At 41.2% G+C, this 18,813-nt stretch overlaps 1 protein-coding gene across 8 annotated transcripts in view; it reads right to left on the bottom strand.

The window, feature by feature from the left end:
- RAPGEF4 (Rap guanine nucleotide exchange factor 4) overlaps positions 1-18,813 on the bottom strand; it is a 273,639-nt gene that overhangs the window by 191,103 nt on the left and 63,723 nt on the right. For 7 of the 8 annotated variants that reach the window (XM_032479695.1, XM_032479696.1, XM_032479697.1 and 4 more), the window contains one exon: positions 18,282-18,428. In XM_032479695.1, coding sequence (XP_032335586.1) covers positions 18,282-18,428 — 147 coding nt within the window. Of the gene's footprint in view, positions 1-11,983; positions 12,361-18,281; positions 18,429-18,813 lie in introns of those variants that run through there. The other variant, XM_014563127.2, reaches the window with a different exon arrangement.

Genomic DNA, 18,813 nt, shown 5'->3' with positions numbered 1-18,813 from the left:
TATTTAAGATATTCACCTTATTCCACACATGAGACTCCTTAGACAAAGCAGCCTCTGGATTCTTCCTGTCTTTTGGTCATAAATCAAATATCCAAAGCTGATATATTACTTCATTCTCTCCAAGTCAATCACTTGAGAATGAAGACAAATTGCAGGGTGAACAAAGGTGGGAAGTGGTGGATTATCTTCCACCCTGATTTCCCAGTGGACTTGGAGGTTGGATCATTTGATCATCCTGGTACAACGGACCGCCACCATGACTCTGATCTCCCTACAACGTGTGCGGAGGTTGAAGTGAGGAAGATATTTTTCGAGGAGGCTGTTCTTTCACATCATGATTTGTACAGAGAAATAAACACATCTCATCTCTCAGGAAACCAGAGGGGAGACCCTCCAACAGGCCACTTCTTGTAGGAAAATATGTATAATAGCATGAAGGGTAAAAAAAAAAAACGAAAAACAGTGGCCTTCTTGTGTACAAGGTGTTCTCTTCTTAAGTATCTCTTGATTTTTCACCTCAGGGTCTCACAAGAAACATGACCAACACAGTAGGATTGGAGAACTTAACTCGATGTTATAGATTCCAATTTCGTCATAAATGTCACTGAGAATGAAATGTTACACCAAATTTGGGCTGTTGCTCTCCAAGTGAATGTGTTTCTCACATACTATTGCATTACAGGGGGTTGAAACTGGTTTGTTGTTGTTGGTGGTGGTGGTGGTGGTTTATTTGTTTATTGGTTGGTTTGTTTGGTTGGTTGGTTGGATTGTTGCTGACACTGCTTGACCACAGGACAGTAAGAGACAAACAGTGTGGTACAGATCATGAGGTTTGAAATCAGACAGGACTAGTTTAAATCCTAACTCCTTCATTTTACATCCAGCCTGAGGCAAGTTTCTAGGCTCTCCAAGCCTCAGACTTCTTACTTATAAAGTGGGTTAATAATCCCTGCTGGGGTCAGGGTTATTAAGAGGATTGAATGAGACAATTATATACGGTACCTACTTAGCATAATGACAAATCTATATAGCTAATTTTGTATTTATTATTATTACTTCATTAAGTCATAGTTAGGATTAAACAAAATAACATGTAAAAGTACTTAACAAGGGTCTTGACATATAATAAATGCTAATGCCCATATTCTAGAAGAACAGAGTCTACCACACGATATGAGCCATCTTCCTCACACACCCCAGGGAGTGTTCTTGCATGACGGTTCTCCTGGCCACATGTTTCTTTGTGCCACTAAAGCATACAGAGGTCTGTCTCAGGCATGTACCAAATCCCTGATGAATCTCCTACTCTGGATGAACTCCAACAATGCTTCTCAGTTGCCAAGAATCACAAGAAATAGAAACAAGCACCAGGATGTTCAGATCTGCAATGAGACTGCTGGTAAACATTACTTTGATGCGGCTCTTTCGGATGTTGAAAGCACTAGCATCAAAGATGCTCCCGTGTAGCCAGGAGCTATTTCCAGCCCTTCTTGCACTTCCCGGCTCTACCTGGATGAGATATGCGCGCATGAAAGCAATTTGTCATCCATGCCATTCAAATAATTATGGCCTGAGTGGTCTCCTGTGTCACATCCTCAGGGCTCTTCACATGACTCATCATCCAGCTGGAAAGCAGGAAATGCTCCATTTGGGGGAGGAAGTCAAAGGATGCCACACCTCAGGACAATACCCTTCCTACCCAAGCCGTGTTGTTATTCTCATCCACCAGGCAACGCCCAAACAGGGCATGTTTAATCACAGCTTCGGAGAGGAAGACCAGGCTGTGAGTTTACACTACTGTCTCACATCTGAGACACCATCGTGTGACAAAGAGCGACAACCAAATGCCCCTTCCACCGACCCCATACCCAGGTGACTTCTCGTGGTTTCAAAGCACCAAACCTCCAGCCTCAAAAAAACAGAGACCTAATCCCCATTCAGCTTATTCTGGCACATCTCCTAGAAGTGATAGTCATTGGTGTAGAACTCAGTGTAGGTAGGCACAAGTCGGTGTGTCCACATGAGAAGTTTTTGGCACCCAAAAAAAGCTACTGTGAAAATTTTTGTTGCCAAAATTGTTCACCATTTGGCAATTTGCATTTTTCAAAAAAGCCTGAGTCTACACCCTGATGTGACATGGTTCACTGCCTGGAGAGTATATTTCCATTACAAAGGGTCAGGAGTTACCCCACCTTCCACTTCTATTCAGAAGGTCTGGATCACCTTCATTAAAGGTCAGAGAGAGCTGGAAAGAAAGATGCTCATCTCATCCTCTTTCCAGCCCTAGACCCACATTTCAATCTGAAAACGGACACTTTAGGAAAATGAAAAACTGGAGAGTCTTAGCTCTTTCATGACCCCAGTCTTCCACTGCCACTGTGAATCTGACTTCTGCACTGGGAATGGAGAATGGTTAAGAGATATTATTATTATAGAATTGTGTGGGGAGTTTGTAAAGCAATTTATAATTATATACTTATATATCAATAATAATAGATTAATTTATCATAAACATTGAGAATGTATTTAATAATTTATACTCATACAACATATTTCAGTTAATATCAAATTATATATATCTAAAGTTACTATCATTTAATGAAATTCCTTCACTCAATGTTTACCTATGTGCTAGACACTCACACTCTTACAATACAAGCTATGTTTTATCTCATTTTATAGGTGAGAAAACTGGGGTGTAACCTCTGGCCCAATATCACACGGCCAGGAAAAAGCAAAATCTCATTTTGACCCAAGTCTAAGACCCAAGACATGTGCTTCCCACCCTGGAAACTGCCCTCTCTATTCATTAATGAACTTGCATATCAGGACAGGCTGTGTTTGCAGTTTGATGAACAATTTAGAAATGATATTCTACAAAGATTTAAATCACTTCAGCCATATATCACTTAACCTGAGGTCTCTCGTACAGATCTCCTAACCCATCTGAACACAGTGAAGAGCTGCCCATAAGTCGCCTAAGCCAGCAAAACAAATGGGACGTTTATTTCACATATCACAGCTGGGAGAAGGCACTGTTACAAGTGTGAGTGCAACTCACTTCTTCAGGTTGATTTACGCTCGCTTTAGATGCTGTGCTATAAAGACCCGCCGGTGGGGAGGGTATAGCTCAAGTGGCAGAGTGCATGCTTAGCATACCCGAGGTCCTGGGTTCAACCCCCAGTACTTCCTTAAAAATAAATAAATAAGTAAACCTAATCACCTCCCCCTACTAAAAATAAAAATTAAGAATAAAAAGAGTGGCCATATTGTTCCCCAGTCTTGCCAGAGAAAAAACTCTAGGGAAGGGCGAGAGAGGGGGTTTCTACAGAAAAGAATATTGACTTCAGTGAACACTCAGAGCTTGGAACAAGGAGGAAAACAGGAAAACTACAGAATTCCATAATATACTGGTGCCATTTGATGTGATGGCAAAAACTCCTACACAGCTCAGAGGCCTCTGAGGGCATCAGCCAACTGAAGCAGAGAATAAAATCACAAACTCATACGGATGACATAGTCATCATGTTAGGTAAAACGTTAAATTTTGTTTTCTTCTAAGACAAAATGGGAGAACATAAATTTATAAAAATGATTTTCAAAATATTGATGTTTAAAGGAAGACTGCTTCCCTTTACTGAAAATCAATCTTTTGAAGAGCTTCTCATTTCCCATATTGGTTAAAAGCTGTTTGTGGTTTTTGTTTGTTTGTTTTACAAACGAACATTTATTTATGGGGGATTGTTGTACATTTTAAAGTTTGCAAGCTTTTCTGAAAGAGGATCTCACCAACTCTGTTGTACTGTTTACTAGCACCTTTCACCCGCGTGTTAGCATTAGTCTCCAAATCAGGTTTTAATTGAGTAGTTATCTTCCTCCACCTTCAAAATATACACCTTGTCTTAACGGCTCTTTCCCCGGAGGTTTTTGAAGCTGCTTGTGCTGTCTTCCACACATAGTTAGATTCCGTTTTTCTAGAACCACTGATGGACAATACACTGAGCACCTGGGAATGATCAAATCCGGGCATGAAAGTGGAATTACTTCATCTCTTTACCCAGGATTTTTAGCTTCAACCCTACAAAAAGTATCTGATCTGTTAAGACAATAAGGGACCATGTACCAAATGCCTATCATTGATCTGGCCAAGAAAAACAGCATGTGATAAAATTTCTTAATGCATTCTTCCTTTTAGTTTTCTCCAAATAGATAAGGATGAATTATTGCTGGGAACTGTATTTGGCAACCAACAGATCAGCAACCAAGTAATTTGGGATTAGCTTCCTGAAGGAGCAGCCCCCCAGTAGCCAGAGGATAAAGACAATATTAAATGGATAAATTTTAAAAATTTCCAGGAAAAGTGGTAGATGACAAAATGCCTTTTAAAATGTTTTGTTTATAGTAACATGGCTTTAGGGATGTGTAACTAGGGCATAGTTCAAGGGAAAGAGATTAGAGAAAAAAATTAATGAATGAAATGTCTTGAGGAAGAAAATCAGAAAGCAAGTCAGGAAATGTTTTTCCAGTTAACAGTGCCTGGTCACAAAATGTATCTCTAACAGAAACTTGGAAAAGCTATCTTGATACACATGGTAAAAAAAAAGGGAGACAGTTCTTTAATTTACAAAGAGCTCTTAGAATCTTAATTATACATACAACCCAACAGACTACTGACAGAAGATATGAACCAGCCATTCAGAGATTAAAACTACAACTTTTAAAAAAATATTTTAAAAGATGCTCACTCTCAGTCATGATCAAGGAAACAAAACAACAATAAGACAACTTTTCTCTTCCCTGATAAATTTTTCAAACTTTGAAATCAGTGTTGAAGAAATGATAAAAGAAGTATACTCATACACTGTTGAAGGGAGTGTAAATTGGTCTTGGTTTTCTGGAGCATAATTAGAAAATATTCATCAGATTTTAAATTTCATATAATGTCCATGTAATTCCATAGGTAAGAACTTACTCCACAAAAGTACACTCAGATACCTATATAAGAATGTACATTGCAGCGCTGTTTATGAGAACAAAACCTACATAACTGTCAAAAGGGGAATAGGTTTAATTATAGGAATCCAGCCAGTGAAAAACTCTGCAGCATAATGTGGTTAATCTGACTGGACTGAGACAGAAGGGTCTCTAAATGGGAAAAAAGCAAGACACAGACAATATGAATGATGCAATTCCATTTATGGAAGTACATAAGTTTAAATGTTTCTAATGTATACACCATTAGATCATTATTACTCATTACAAACCATCCCAAAACTTAACGACATCATTTTACAATGACTATTACTCAATTCTGCTGGGTTCCTGGGGGAGTCTTCTGTGGTGTCACCTGGGCTTACACAGGTGGCTGCAGTCAGCTGGGAGGGTGGCCGGGGGCTGGGTGGGGCTCACTGGACTTGATTCTCTGGGGCCTCGCCTGCTATGGCTGAAGTGATTGGAATGGACCATGTGGCTCTTCATCTCGGGCATCTTCACACAACGAAGGAAGCACTCCCAGAGCACACCAATGAAACTACAGGGCCTCTATGGGCCAACACTCAAAGTCAAAGCCACTCCCATAGCATTCTGCTGGTCAAAGCACATCTCAGGGCCAATCTGGAGTCAAGAAGAGGAAAGCAGACTCCACCTCTTGATTGGAAGAGCTGAAAGAATCTGGGGTCATATTTAATCTACCACTCTGTAGGTTGGGTACATATCTATCTACAGCTATGCCCATCTTTATGCATCTGACACGTATACTGAAGAAACCACGTCACTTCCTCTGGGGAGAGGAGCCGGGAATGTGAGTGGGGAGGGGAAAGGAAGAAACGCACTTTCCATTTCCTGCATTTCTACACTCAGGGCTGGTCCATGGGCATGAGACCTGTGAGGTGGCATGGGGCCCCACTCTCAGGCTCAGGAGAGTCCCACACACTCAGCTTAATGCTCTGCTGTCACCATCCTGAAGTTCTTAATACTTTTCTCTTTGAACACGTGTTTTGCTAAGTGAAGTCCAATGGGACAGTGGAGCATGTGTATGAACAAAGGAGAGAGTGGATATGCATGTCTGCTGTTCCCTGATGTCCCACTGACACACAGCATCCACAGTGCCTCATGAGGGCAGAATCTGGTGGACTCGTGACGCAGGACAGTGCAACGTGATCCAAGGCAAGTACAAGGTACGCATGTAACATCTTCCAGTGAGTAAATTCCGGTGCTGCCAGCCCGAGTCCCCTTTTTCTGTACTAACCAGAACTTGCTCTGAACATAGTAGGAGTGCAACGGTACTGACAAAGGAACTCTATCATATCCCTTCTTATCCACATTACTTCCCTGTATTAGCCAACCACTGACACTGAAAATCATGACAAAGAGAAAGGAAAGCTAGAGCGACCCAGAGTCCTTCTCCTTCCAGTCCTTCCTTACTCACCTGTAGGCTGAAGAGAGAGAGTGTGGGTAGAAGGTGTGTGCAACAAGAATGGAAATAAAAACAGCTGAATTAGCTTTATGCATGGTTTCTGCTCTTTGGGTAAAGATGAAACGCCTATGCATGTATGAACTAGGAAATACAAAGTATGTCATTTCAGGGAATCCACATACAACTTAAATGTTCTGATTTTTGCATTTAAAACTGGCCTTGCACCACAGAAAGGTAAACAGTAAATTGGTGCTGGTAATTTAAATTTTAATATTTTTCTTTACTTAGAACAACAGTAAATAGCAAATAAGAAATATGATGAGTTCAGATAGAGAATGAAGAAAAAAGGAAAAAGCTTTATATTTTAGTACCATTAATGACATTTTTTACCTCTGGGTAAGGGACCTTACATTTTTATTATGTGCTGGGTCCCACAAACTGTGTGGTCAGCCTTGCCTGTATTGTCTGAATTTGTATACGATGTCCTACTTTCGCACATTAAAAAAAAAATAGGTTTCTTTTTACCACACCCCTCACTCTTATTTCACATTTTAGTTTTATGAGCTTTATGCTACCCCTTATCCCAAATCACCATAAACCTGTTTGTTTTTTTTTTTTTAATGATAAGATTCTGGGAACTTGCAGCCGAAAGAAAACAGGTACCCAAGTGAAGAAATACTTTAAATAAAAACAAAGGCCATGTTTCATATTATTCCCACTCTCTTTTTCCTTTGTGGGCAAACACTCCCCCTGATTTATAGCCCTGGAACCATAGACAGCACAATGAAATCAAGCAAGAATAATACATCAGATTAAAATACCCAAACCCAATTTTATGAACTCAATTCATGGCAGCTGCACTGTCAACATAAATATTTATTCTCTCAAGGGCCATGGAAGCAAGGTCATCTACACCATAAGGGATGCTTGCCTTGATTGGTACATATACATCAACCCAGGAAATGCAGAAGACAGAGGGTTATTTACAGGAATAACATCTTATAAAATTAATGCCAAAAGAATTTCCCACGTATTATTTATAGCATGATATCAAAGTGATATCCCATAGTTATAATAACTAAACATCTTTATTCAAATTAAAGGAAGTATTATTTTTATATTTCTTACATATTTAATACTATTATATATCCTAGTTTGAATTTTCAACAAAATTACTGGTTCTTAATAACTAAAAATTAAAATTATACTGCAAAGACTATTACGTGCTTGGTTAGAATTTTCTGTTTGACATATATGTTTTGCAATAATGTTCTCAAATTTAAAAGATCAGACAAAGATCAGGAGAGTCAAGTTGTGGGAAAAGCAAAAGGAGAAAGTAAACTAAAACCCTGGGCAGGTACGTTAAGGTCAATCTGTGTGAAGACTGCAATTCATAGTGTCTTGATACTTTAAGAAATTTTAAACATTTTTTCTTTCTTTCTCAAGGGGTTGAGAAGAAGAGTCAAACATCAGCTTTAGAAGTCTTGGCCAATAACCAATTAAAGTGAATATTCTATATAAAATACTCTACAGAAAATGCCAAAATCCGGGGGGTGCTGCTAGAAAAGGGAGCTGGTGGTTAGGGGCAGAGGTGAAAGAAAAATACATTTTTCATTATATACACCCTGCTGACTTAAAAAAATTTTTTTAACCAAATGCATGCATTATCTAATCTCAATAAATCAACTTTCTAAAATAAAAAATACAGTTCTTACTTTGTATGAAGGGCTGTTATATATAACTAATTTTTAAAAGTACAGTTGTCTGAAGCTGTTCAGTTAGTTTTATGAGCATTATTAAACGTGGACTGTCTTCAGGGGAAAGGTATGGTACTGAGATACAAATACAAAACCACACTTCCATGAAAAATTATTAAAGTTCAATCATTTTGGAACTGAATACAAAACACTCAAATGTGCTCTATTTAAAGGGGCAATGGATCTGTAAGTTAGAAACCCTTACTTGAAAACAGGCTTTGGTAGAAAATCTCAGTGCAATGCCTTTCTGTTTTGAGCTAGAACTTGGCATTTTATTTTTTTTCTAATTGTCTTTTTCACTACAAAAAGTGTTTCTGGATACCAATGTCAGCCTTACAACAAAAATTATTTTTCTATCTCCATCCTCACCATCATAAATTCTGTAAAGACATGTTAATCAACTGTTCATATTCTCCCACATAAAGGAGGAACAGGCTGTATAACCTGGTCTGTGTCCTTTTGATTCTACGGAAAATGGTCCTTACTCTTCATGGGGGTAACAGGAATTACGATGAAAGTTATGGACCCTCTTTTCAGAAAAAATGCACGGACAGATAAAAAATATCAGAGGTTGGCAGGTTTCTCAGTAGCTGCTCCATGAACTCCCAGGACTCACAAAGCCTGGAGTAGAAGCACCCGCTCTGGACCGTTCCTTACTCTACACATAGACCTATCTGTCAGTGGACTAAACAAATAATTCTGTTACTTCAGAGCCAAACACGAACATTTGGGTCTAATCCTAAATTTTTCCTAAGCAAAAAGAAAGCTCTCTATACGAAAATTTCATATAACTGAATTCGGGATACTTAAACTATACTCTTGAGACTAAGCTGGCACTTACTGCTAAAGAATTAATATGTAAAAAAGATGAGAATGACTCCCAGCATTCAGCTGGTGGCCAATAAAATTCATCTTCCATTGTGAGTTATTATTCACACACAGAGACCCACCAGGCACATCACATGTAAAACAAATATGACCATGAAGTTTTTCAATCCGATCTGGCCTTTACACGGATCGTGCCATGGACCCCTCAAGTGGAATGCTCTAGGGCGCTCACCTGCCTCTTACATGAGATCAGAGGAGACTCCCCCAGGTCCCAGGGGAACACAGATGAGAGAGTGCTGTGGAACATTCTACGCCTTCTATGACCCAAGGTCCCAGGCTTGACGGCCTTGAGTAACCTTTGCTACACCAGCATCAGCAGAGCCCCCACTGAAAGTCCCAATTGATAAAGACCCGCAGGCCTTCACATCCTGGAGAAACGAAGTGGATCAATCCGCTGAGCATGTCTATGACAGTCCTTAGTTTCCTCTGGGTCAGTCTCCAAGCAACATTTGGCCTCTTGCTCTGGGCTCTCTCAGCCCCAGAATCTCTCAGCTTCCAGGTTTCTTGGTCTGTTTGACAGAAAGCAGCGCTCTGGGATTTCATGTTCCCTGAATCCCAGCAAGCCCAGATGTTGGCCTTCCTAATCTCCATCCCCTGATCTGATCTCAACCTGTCTTTCTTAGAGTCCTTTTCTTTTTGATCATCTGTATCACTGAATTACAGCGATACATGATGAAATATACCAAAGTTCTTCTTGCCTTTCAAGTAATATATGTTGATACACTATGAACTGTTGCCTATACTTTAACTTCTCCATTCACACAACCTGTGGCTCTGTCTTCTTGAAATTGCAAGCCAAAAGATGAGGGAGGTCACTAAAGGTTTCAACTCATAAAGCACCTAACATCCAGCATTAACTTGGACCACTGCACCACTGCTGCCAGCAAGGCGGAATTTAAGTAAAGGTGTCTTTGTTTCACACATAGACATAGGTGGCCCAGGAAGCTAGAGACTCCTCCAAAAAGTCATTCAGTAAAGTTGGGTTAAACCAGGAATAGATCAGAATTTTAGGCCAGACCACTCGGCCACATCAATAGCCTTCAGAAGGTCTGTCTTGTACTTATTGGTTTGAGCGAGACAGCTCAAAACATTGAGGTCAGGGAGATGAACCATGGACAAGACTGCAGGGATTCAGAGCTGCCGAATTAGGGACAGGATTTTCTGCTGTTCCTTCCTCGGCGTCAGACTCCCTGCCCCAGTGACTGTGCCCTAACCTCTCCGCGGTGGCCTGCAGACTACAGAGTAGTGGAATTTGGCCTGATGAGAGCAGGAAAGTCCCATGACCACAGGGCTCCTGACACATAAAGAGCTTAACAATATCCCCAGCCCATACCACGAGTTCTGTCTGAAAGTCTCAAGTTCTTAAAAGTTTGCCCAACTAGAACTGCCTTTGCCCAGGGGACCCATTAAACCTCAGAGCAGATTTGTCCAGATGATGACTGAACAACAAACAAAACACAAAGCCAGGTGTTTGGAAGCAGAACACATGACACCCTCGAAGGGCTGGCAGACCCCTCACCAAGCCTGCCCACAGGCCCAGGGGCCCAGGGGCCCAGGACAGGAGGAGGAGGCAGAATGCAGCACAACACAAGTGAGGAAGCCCTGCCTCTTCTGTGGGGTCAGTCCCTTGGGACAAGGCTGCCTCAAATGCTGTAATTTGGTTAACAGACCCCCCAGTCCTTTAGGGATGCTGAAAAACAGCCTGGTTAGCCACAAAAGAAGTCACCAGATCTCTCCGTCTTTGGATGAAATGATAGCCTGGATGGAAATGAATCTCCCCCTGCCCTCCCCTACGTGTCCCGCAGCACCCTGTATTTTTCTTATAGCGCCTTTCAGTCTGTCTGGTATCAGGGTGATTCGTGTTCATGCCTGTCTGTCTTCCCCACTAGATAGCAAACCAGAAAGACTGACACGGTGCATTTTGCACCTTCCCGTGGTGGGAGCCAACACTGTTGAATATGACAGAAGCTTCTAGAAATGAAATTTTCAAAGTGGCAGCAATTAGCATGGAGTTGAGCAGCTCCTTAGCAGGCATGCCAGCCAGTAGGCGAGCTGACGGAGGGAAGACACCACTGCGAGGTTCAAGTGCAGGGAGAGGGTGGCGGGAGATGTCCATGGTGTGCGGGCAAATGCACAACCAGGGCAGGCATTTCAAAACCTCTGCCAACAGCAACTCCTAAAACACCTAAGTCTCCACTGCACGCTCCTGAAATGAACGCCCAAAGGAGCACCAGCTGGGAAGGAATGACACTGTGGCTTACAGCATCGCATCAACTGGCCTGCCTGCAGCATCTGGGCACTCCCGGCACCTGCCAGTCAAGCCTTGATCTATTCAGACCCCCTGATCATCTTCTGAGAAGCAGTGAGATCATGGCTTTTGGAGCTAGTAGGACTTGGAGTCATCAATAATGTAACAGAATTCTCATAAACACTACGGACTTCACATAGTCTGGAAGCTGCAGGCAAGAGACCTCCCGGGCGTCCAGAAGGTGAAATTCCATCATTCTCAATCTGTTTCCTTGCCCCAAATTCATTTTTAACTTAGGCCATTCACCAGATAAATACATATATTTAATATTAATATGATCAATGTAATGCTGCCTACTTATGAACAAATATCTTTGTTTATCTTCCAGAAACATTTAAGATCATCAGGCTAAACAAACATATTCTTTACTATCAGAAAAAGATGAACTGCCACCCCCCACACCCCTACCCTCCCCCCTCACAGACCCCCTCCCCCCCCCAGCACACACCAATAAAGATGAAATCAAATTATGCCAGTGCCGTGGTACATAGTTAGGTCTGGTGGAACATAATTAGAAAAGCCAGAGATGTTTTAGAGTATAATTCCTCAAGCCAAACCACAAACTGTGACATATAATATCTCCCCACTAAAGAATAGAAAAAGATCAATTCTGACCTTGTAGGGCATACGTCCTTCTTTGTCTTCTTCTCCACGTTCTCAGACATCCAGTGAAAAGCTGTCCTGTATTTGGACAGCAAAATGCACCTTCATCGCCGATAATTTCCTTTTAGTATCTATTACTGTTAAGAGGATCTCAGTCCACAGAGAGAAAAGCGGGGCTGGTGGCTCTCCAGGAAAGCTCAGGCAGTCAAAGGCAATAGGAAAAGACTTCCTATGTGTATATTTTAACTTTAGTTACCTCCTAATAACTTCATTCCCTTCCTTTCTGGATTTGAATCATTTTGCCACTCCATGGAAAAGCTTCAGGACAGAGGAGTAAGACCCTGGTGCAGACATCAGGTCCAAGTCACCGGAGCAGGCTTCCGCTCAGTTTAAAAGAAGCAGAACTGTGAGGAGAGAGGCAAGAGAACCAGCCAACAGGATGTGTGTGGCTGGAGTTCCTGGCATGAAGTCTTGGCTTTCATGTTTATTTTTGGATGTATTTTTCTTAGCCCTTTGATGCAAATTTCTGGCCTGGGAAGTAACCCTACAGTACAAGTTCCATAGTTGCCAAAAGTAAGTGCAGGCCTCCAACTTGGGAGAAAGAGGTTCTGGGGCTCTGAGGCTCCAGTTAATCGTCAGATGAGGGAGTGCATCCCTGGGCGGTAACAGGCAGGCCAGGAGGTCCTGTCTGAGGACGGGTCATGCATTCCACCTCCATCCCCAGGCCACAAAACATTTATCCGAAATACCAGTCCACCTTGAAAGCCTACCATTAATGTAAAAGCGAAACAACCTGAAATTGTTCACATGTGAAATAAAGTATTAAAACCCACCCAAAGGGCTTTTGAGAATTTTATGTTCTGAGATATAATGTTTTCAGTATTTGGCTTTAGTTTTTCTGACAGCCCAAGACAGACAGGAACAGCAAATCTACTCGAGCAGGAGCAGATGCCTCTGAGAGGTATATTATTCCAATATGGTTTTTAAAGTGCATCAGCAAAGACTAAGCTGCTGCTATTTCAATAATTCCTATTCTCATAGTGGCTCGAAAGATTATTCATGGAAAGAGGCTTTTTCTCTCTGCATAGTCCAAAAGAGGCAGTAAATAGAAATAACTAAAAAGCCTTTCAGTCCCACAACTGCCAGCGTAGCTGACAGAATCGAGAAATAAAACACTCTGTCAAGATTAGGGAATAAAGATAGATGTAAAAATACGTCTTTGACAATATTCATCACTCTTAGAAATAGTCTTGTTTACAAACTGCACTCTCTTCCTATGACAGAAAGATGCACTTCGTTCTTATTTTTAACACTCAGCTTCACATTCCAGAAAGCAGAAAATAAATTTTCAGTCAGTTAACAATATTCACCGAGGCCGCAGACACATCTGGGGAACAAACTCCTGGATCAATCACTATGTCCGAGCAACGGTGCTCTGTGGTATTGTGTGCCCTGGTTAGAATAAAACCCCAATTGTTTCTGGGTAACTGTTACAGCTAAGAGGCCACTTTTATCTTGGCACAGGTCAGATCACAAATTTAAAACACTGCTTTTATTTTTAAAGACTCCAGTTTCACGCTGTTTTTAAATTTCAAATAATTTATTTGCAAACGTGCATTATTATTCTGGACATGCTGAAACATGGCTCACAAGGAAGGGAGGTTTAGGGCCAGAATGATGCTCATGCAGCTGACACACAGGTAAACAGGCACTAGCTCCAGGACCTCAATGGCAGCTTTTATGAGCTCGATGGAGAGCGCCTCTCTAATCTGCTTCTCTGAACACACTGGACTCATCTCTTCATTCAATAGCGTGGACCTGGAATATTCCAGGTAGAGATGTCAAAACATGTTGCCAACCTGACAGCATCTCTCTACACAACGTTAGACAGAAAGCCAGGGAGGAAGCCAAAAAACCCCTTGTTGTTCAAACCACTGGAAACCTTCCTACACTATATGTGCTAAGAAGAAATGCATGGAATTGGACAATTGGTATTTATTTATTCCAAGAGCCACCAGCACTCATAAATGTCCACAGTCTTGGATCAAGTGCTAATAACTGGCTTAAAACTCCCAGGCCTACACTTAACTGGTTTGCCATTTAACGTCCTTCCCGAAGGTACGCAATGCCACCAGGGTGAACGGGTTTAAATTATAATTCCCAAGAAGTAGAAATGGTACTTTAAGACTTTAAAATTTTCTTCTGAATGAAATTCAGGAACATAACTTTCTCCTTTCTCTCTCTCCTGAGATGCTGTTGAAAACTGAGATTTTTTTTACCCTGGTTAATATTTTTTATTAAGTTCTAATATCAAACAGGCGTGAAAAGAGGGAAGCATTATTGACCAACTCTGAATAAACTTGCTGTAATTCACTTAAGCTAAGAAAATACGACCTGACTTTCAGATGAAGCAAGCCAGCACCCTCAGCTATGACCACAAATTGGCAACTGAAACAAGGAAAGGAAGGAGGGGGAAAAAATAGTTTTCATAAAGAAAGACAGAGGGTATAAAGAAAAGCCTCTAGCTGCTACCTCAGTCCTGTCTTGGGGAATATTTATTTTATTTGATGTATTTGTAGAGGTGATTGAAATAACACTTCTGGTCACACTTATGATGACAATTAAAAAAAAATACTCTGGGTGCTACCAATTTGACTTACAACATAAAGCAAGAGTATCGGGGATGAGGTTGAGCAGGAGTTTAAAATCTCACATGTAGTTCTCCGAGCGTGTATCTGCGGACAGCGGAGGAAGCTGGCCTTGGTCAGGAGAGGAAGCAGGACTGCCTAGCCCTCCACTGCCACTGAAGTCCCAAGTGTGAGATTTAAAACAGATCACTCGCTCAGCCTATTGAAGAGCGACTTTTAGACTGTCGTACCTGTTCATGGTTAGAAACCATAATTTTCCGAGTTAGAGGAAGTAACTTACAGTTCCAGTCCTTGTGTTTCATCCTTCAACCACTTTAAGTAACATCAAGGGCACAGAAAAGGAAAGTCACGCTAAGAGTGCCTGCCACAAGACAGGCCACCATGACGTCCCTCAAAAGTAAGTAGTCAAATGAGATGAACATGCAACTTTAGATCCATGATTCAGATTATCCAATGCCTACTGCGCCGAAGTAAGCCCCTTACCATGCTGATGGGAGAAGCAGAACCCAGCATACCGTCCAGCTGCCCTTCTTTCTGCCACCTCGTGGTTCAGTGAGGCTTCTATCTGAACCCTGAAGCTATGCAGGCCCCCCCTTTTGATATCTTGGCTACCAGATCTAACTTAGACATCAGCTGACAACCTGAGCTTGGGTTTTCATTTTGCTTATAGATTATTACATACCAGTGTAATGAATGGCTGAATTATAAACTCTATTATCTGACATGATCAAGGAATAGGTGTCCTGGTTATCCAATATTTTGCCAGCAGATGTGTGTTACAGGTGCCATCAATGGATCACCCAGATTCAAAGACTAGAAATAAAATGTACTTAATGATAATGATATATTATACTCTGAAATAGTATTATCGACATGCTAGTTTATTTTCTGTCTCTTCCAAGTAGAATAGAAGCCCTGGCCCAGAAAGCAGGAGCCTTGTCAATCTTGTTCACTGGTATAGCCAAACTTGACACTAAGTATTTGTTGAATAAATGAACAGTAGAATAAACATGAGTCTATCTTTTTTACTCAGAAGGTAATTTAGAATTTCACAATTTCTTAAGATTACCAGGCACTGTATATGCCCAAGTGTGCCCATTAATGAGTTCTGATTCACATAGTTGCTAGCCAATAGAGTTCCTTGCATTGTCACTGTAGCCAGTTCAAACACTGATCGAGCACCTAATCTGCACTCTGTACTTGGTGCATGAACAGGTAAATAAAATGATGTCTCTTACAAATCTCTTACTCCCTATGAGGGTCCAGACCCCAACCTATAGAATAAGAGGTCAGACTGAAAACTCTCCGTTCTTTTCAGTTCACGTAGGTCACTGGTGAGGGGATCAGAAATCATGCTCCAAGGTTACAGATGAGGAGTTGGACCCACTGAGCCACAAAACCACTGTGGCAAAGTTTAAGATACTAAGGACCACCTTCAACATCAATATGCCCACTTAATAATTTTCTTCTAAGGGAAACTGCTGTGAAAAACAGCCCTAAAATATACCTGGATACAATCCAACCAAGAGATCAAACTAATCAACAAATGCATCAGTAACTAGTGAAGCATCCAGACGTTAACGAGCATCCTACTGCACTCAGTCTGACCTCTGACTTCCTGCCAAAAATGTTTGACTTGGTCTAATCAAACTTTTAGCTCTAACTTCCATTTACAGGAAACCCTGGGGTAGGGGTACAAAAAGACGCCATGAGAAAACAATCAAACTCTGAATTTGAGAGAAAGTGACCTGGCCTTTTTAACACGGCAATCCCATAAAGAGAGAGGCAGAAAGAGAGGAGGAGGAGGGAGGGAAGAGAGACTGACTTAGATGTAACAATCAAATGTACCGCTTGGTTCTTTATGTGAGCCTGCTTTGCAATGAAACAGATAAGAAAAATACTTGTGGGATTAATTTATTTATGGATATTTATGCGGAAATCTGAATTGTGGACTGGGTATTAGATATTAGGATATTATGTTTAGTTTTGCAGGTGAAATAATGCTATTTGGGCATGTAGCAGGATATTCTGATTTTTTGAGATACATGCTAATATTTAGAATGAAAAGTCATGATGACTGTCATTGACATAAAAGTGGTTCAGCAAAAAAGAGCTGAAGCAAATACAGCTATAGGTTAACAACTGCCAAACTAAGTGAGAGTGTACAGGTGCTCAGTGTACTATCCTTTTGATTTTCTGTGTTTGAAATTTTTTTAATAAATTTTTAGAACGGTTCACAGGTAGCAAGTTCTCAGGAACTTTTTTCACAGCACTGAGGCCTCCTAACTAAAATAAGTTTTAAAATATTGCCGTAAACCATCCTTGACCAGCAACCTGAATAAGGATCGCAGATAAAAGGAGTTGTGACGGCATACATCACAAGCAGGAGTTCGTTTTTGTTCTTAAACCAGTTTTCCAAATTTTCTCTTTGGAAAGGACTTTTCAGTTTACCTTTCAAAATGAAAGATCCCAAAAGCGGCTTATTTGCCTCAAGCTTGGTCCCTTTTAATTGACAGAAAACCTCTCCGCACACACCTCATGCAAACCCAACTTTACCTCTGCCTTCCTAAAACTCGCTTTTGTCTCTGAACTTTACAGAGCGGGTGGAGGTCTTTAATATTTTCTAAGAGGAATATTTCAAACAAGTAACCCCGCAATTTATTCACAACTGCCAAGAATAAAAGTAACAGGTTTCACCACCAAGGCCTTCCAAGGCTTTGCAGGACTTTCAAGGCAAAGCATCACTCATTCACCTGCAGGTTTGCTCCCTTAATACATCTGTCATTTGTTTGGCTCTGGAGGAAACTATTTGATTACACAAAATTCTTTTTAGATCAAGTTTAAAATCTTAGCCACACTGGGACAAGTGGTGAAGCCTGCCAACTCAGTGGGTTAACACTTGGACCTACTGAGCCGAGGACAAAGCTAAGGAACAACCACAGGTTAAAATCAGAAGCTTGAACGGCTGAAAAGGAACGAGAGTAAAAGATGCAAAGGCCTTTCGAAGTGCTCCATTTGTCATCACTGCATATAAGATGATTTATTCCCCGTCCTTCTTGTAAATGAGCGCAGTATCCTACGGGGAAACGCACAAGCCACCCAGGACCGGCTGCACCATCCGCCGCTGTGGCCCCCATGCATTTCAAGTTGGCAAGTAACCAGCCATCTTCACGGCTCCCATTCCCCACACCTTGCTACAGAACTCGTCATTTTTGGAAGCATTTAAATGAAGCAGATTTAAATGAATGACCTCATTCATTCCACTTTCCCAGGGAACATGTCAGTGAGGATGTTTAAAATGCCAAAGAAAATGTCAAAGTATTTTGTTCCCCAGTTAAGAATACATCTGTGGAATAGGAGGGAGAAAATACATAATACACTCTCTGGTCATTCAAGAAATAATTATAAGGTATGTCAAACTACAGAAAATTGAGCAAGCACTAAATTTAACAAAAAAAAAAAAAGAAGAAGAAGAAGAAGGAAGGTGTCGTATATTAAAATGGCTTTTTCACTCACTCATTTCAAACACAAGTTTTGAAAATTAAATTCTATCCCCCAGCCCGGAACAGAACACATTAAGGCTTGACTGTAATGCCATTACCCATGGGGCAGCGCCCCTTCTCTGAAACCATGTTAATTGACAAAGAAGCCTTGGGGCTCACCTCCCATAGGGCCTTGAAGTCCTTCTGCTCGATGCGGAGCAGTTCGCTGCTCTCCCTGGTAACGATGGTCGCATGGCGGGGTGTGTTGTCCAGAATGGACTCTCCAAAGGCCGTCCCAATTCCCAGAGTACAGATGGTCACTGCGTCCTGAGAATTCCCAAAACTGGTCATTAGAAAAGTAAACATTTTACCGATGGATGAGTTGTCTTTTCTTTGAAGTATACAGTTGACCCCTGAACAATGCGGGTGTGGGGTGCCAACCCCGCTGCAGTAGAAAATCTGAGTCTCTCATGGCCCCTCTCTATCCACTCCCTCCACATCAGCAGATTCAACCAGCCACACGTTGTGTACTGCTATAGTATTTACTGCTGAAAAACCCTGCTATGAGTGGACCTGCAAAGCTCAAACCCGTGTTGTTCAAGGGTCAATGAATTTGTATACAATAAAACACTCGATTCAACTGCAAAGTTCAACAAGTTTTGACAAATATATACACCCTGTAATCACCCAAATCAAGATAGAACATTTGCAT

Source organism: Camelus ferus, chromosome 5 (genome assembly GCF_009834535.1).
Source record: "Camelus ferus isolate YT-003-E chromosome 5, BCGSAC_Cfer_1.0, whole genome shotgun sequence".
In the NCBI taxonomy this organism is placed as follows: Eukaryota; Metazoa; Chordata; class Mammalia; order Artiodactyla; family Camelidae; genus Camelus; species Camelus ferus.
The sequence above is the reverse complement of the archived record's forward strand: the minus strand, read 5'-3'. Positions and strand labels throughout refer to the sequence as shown.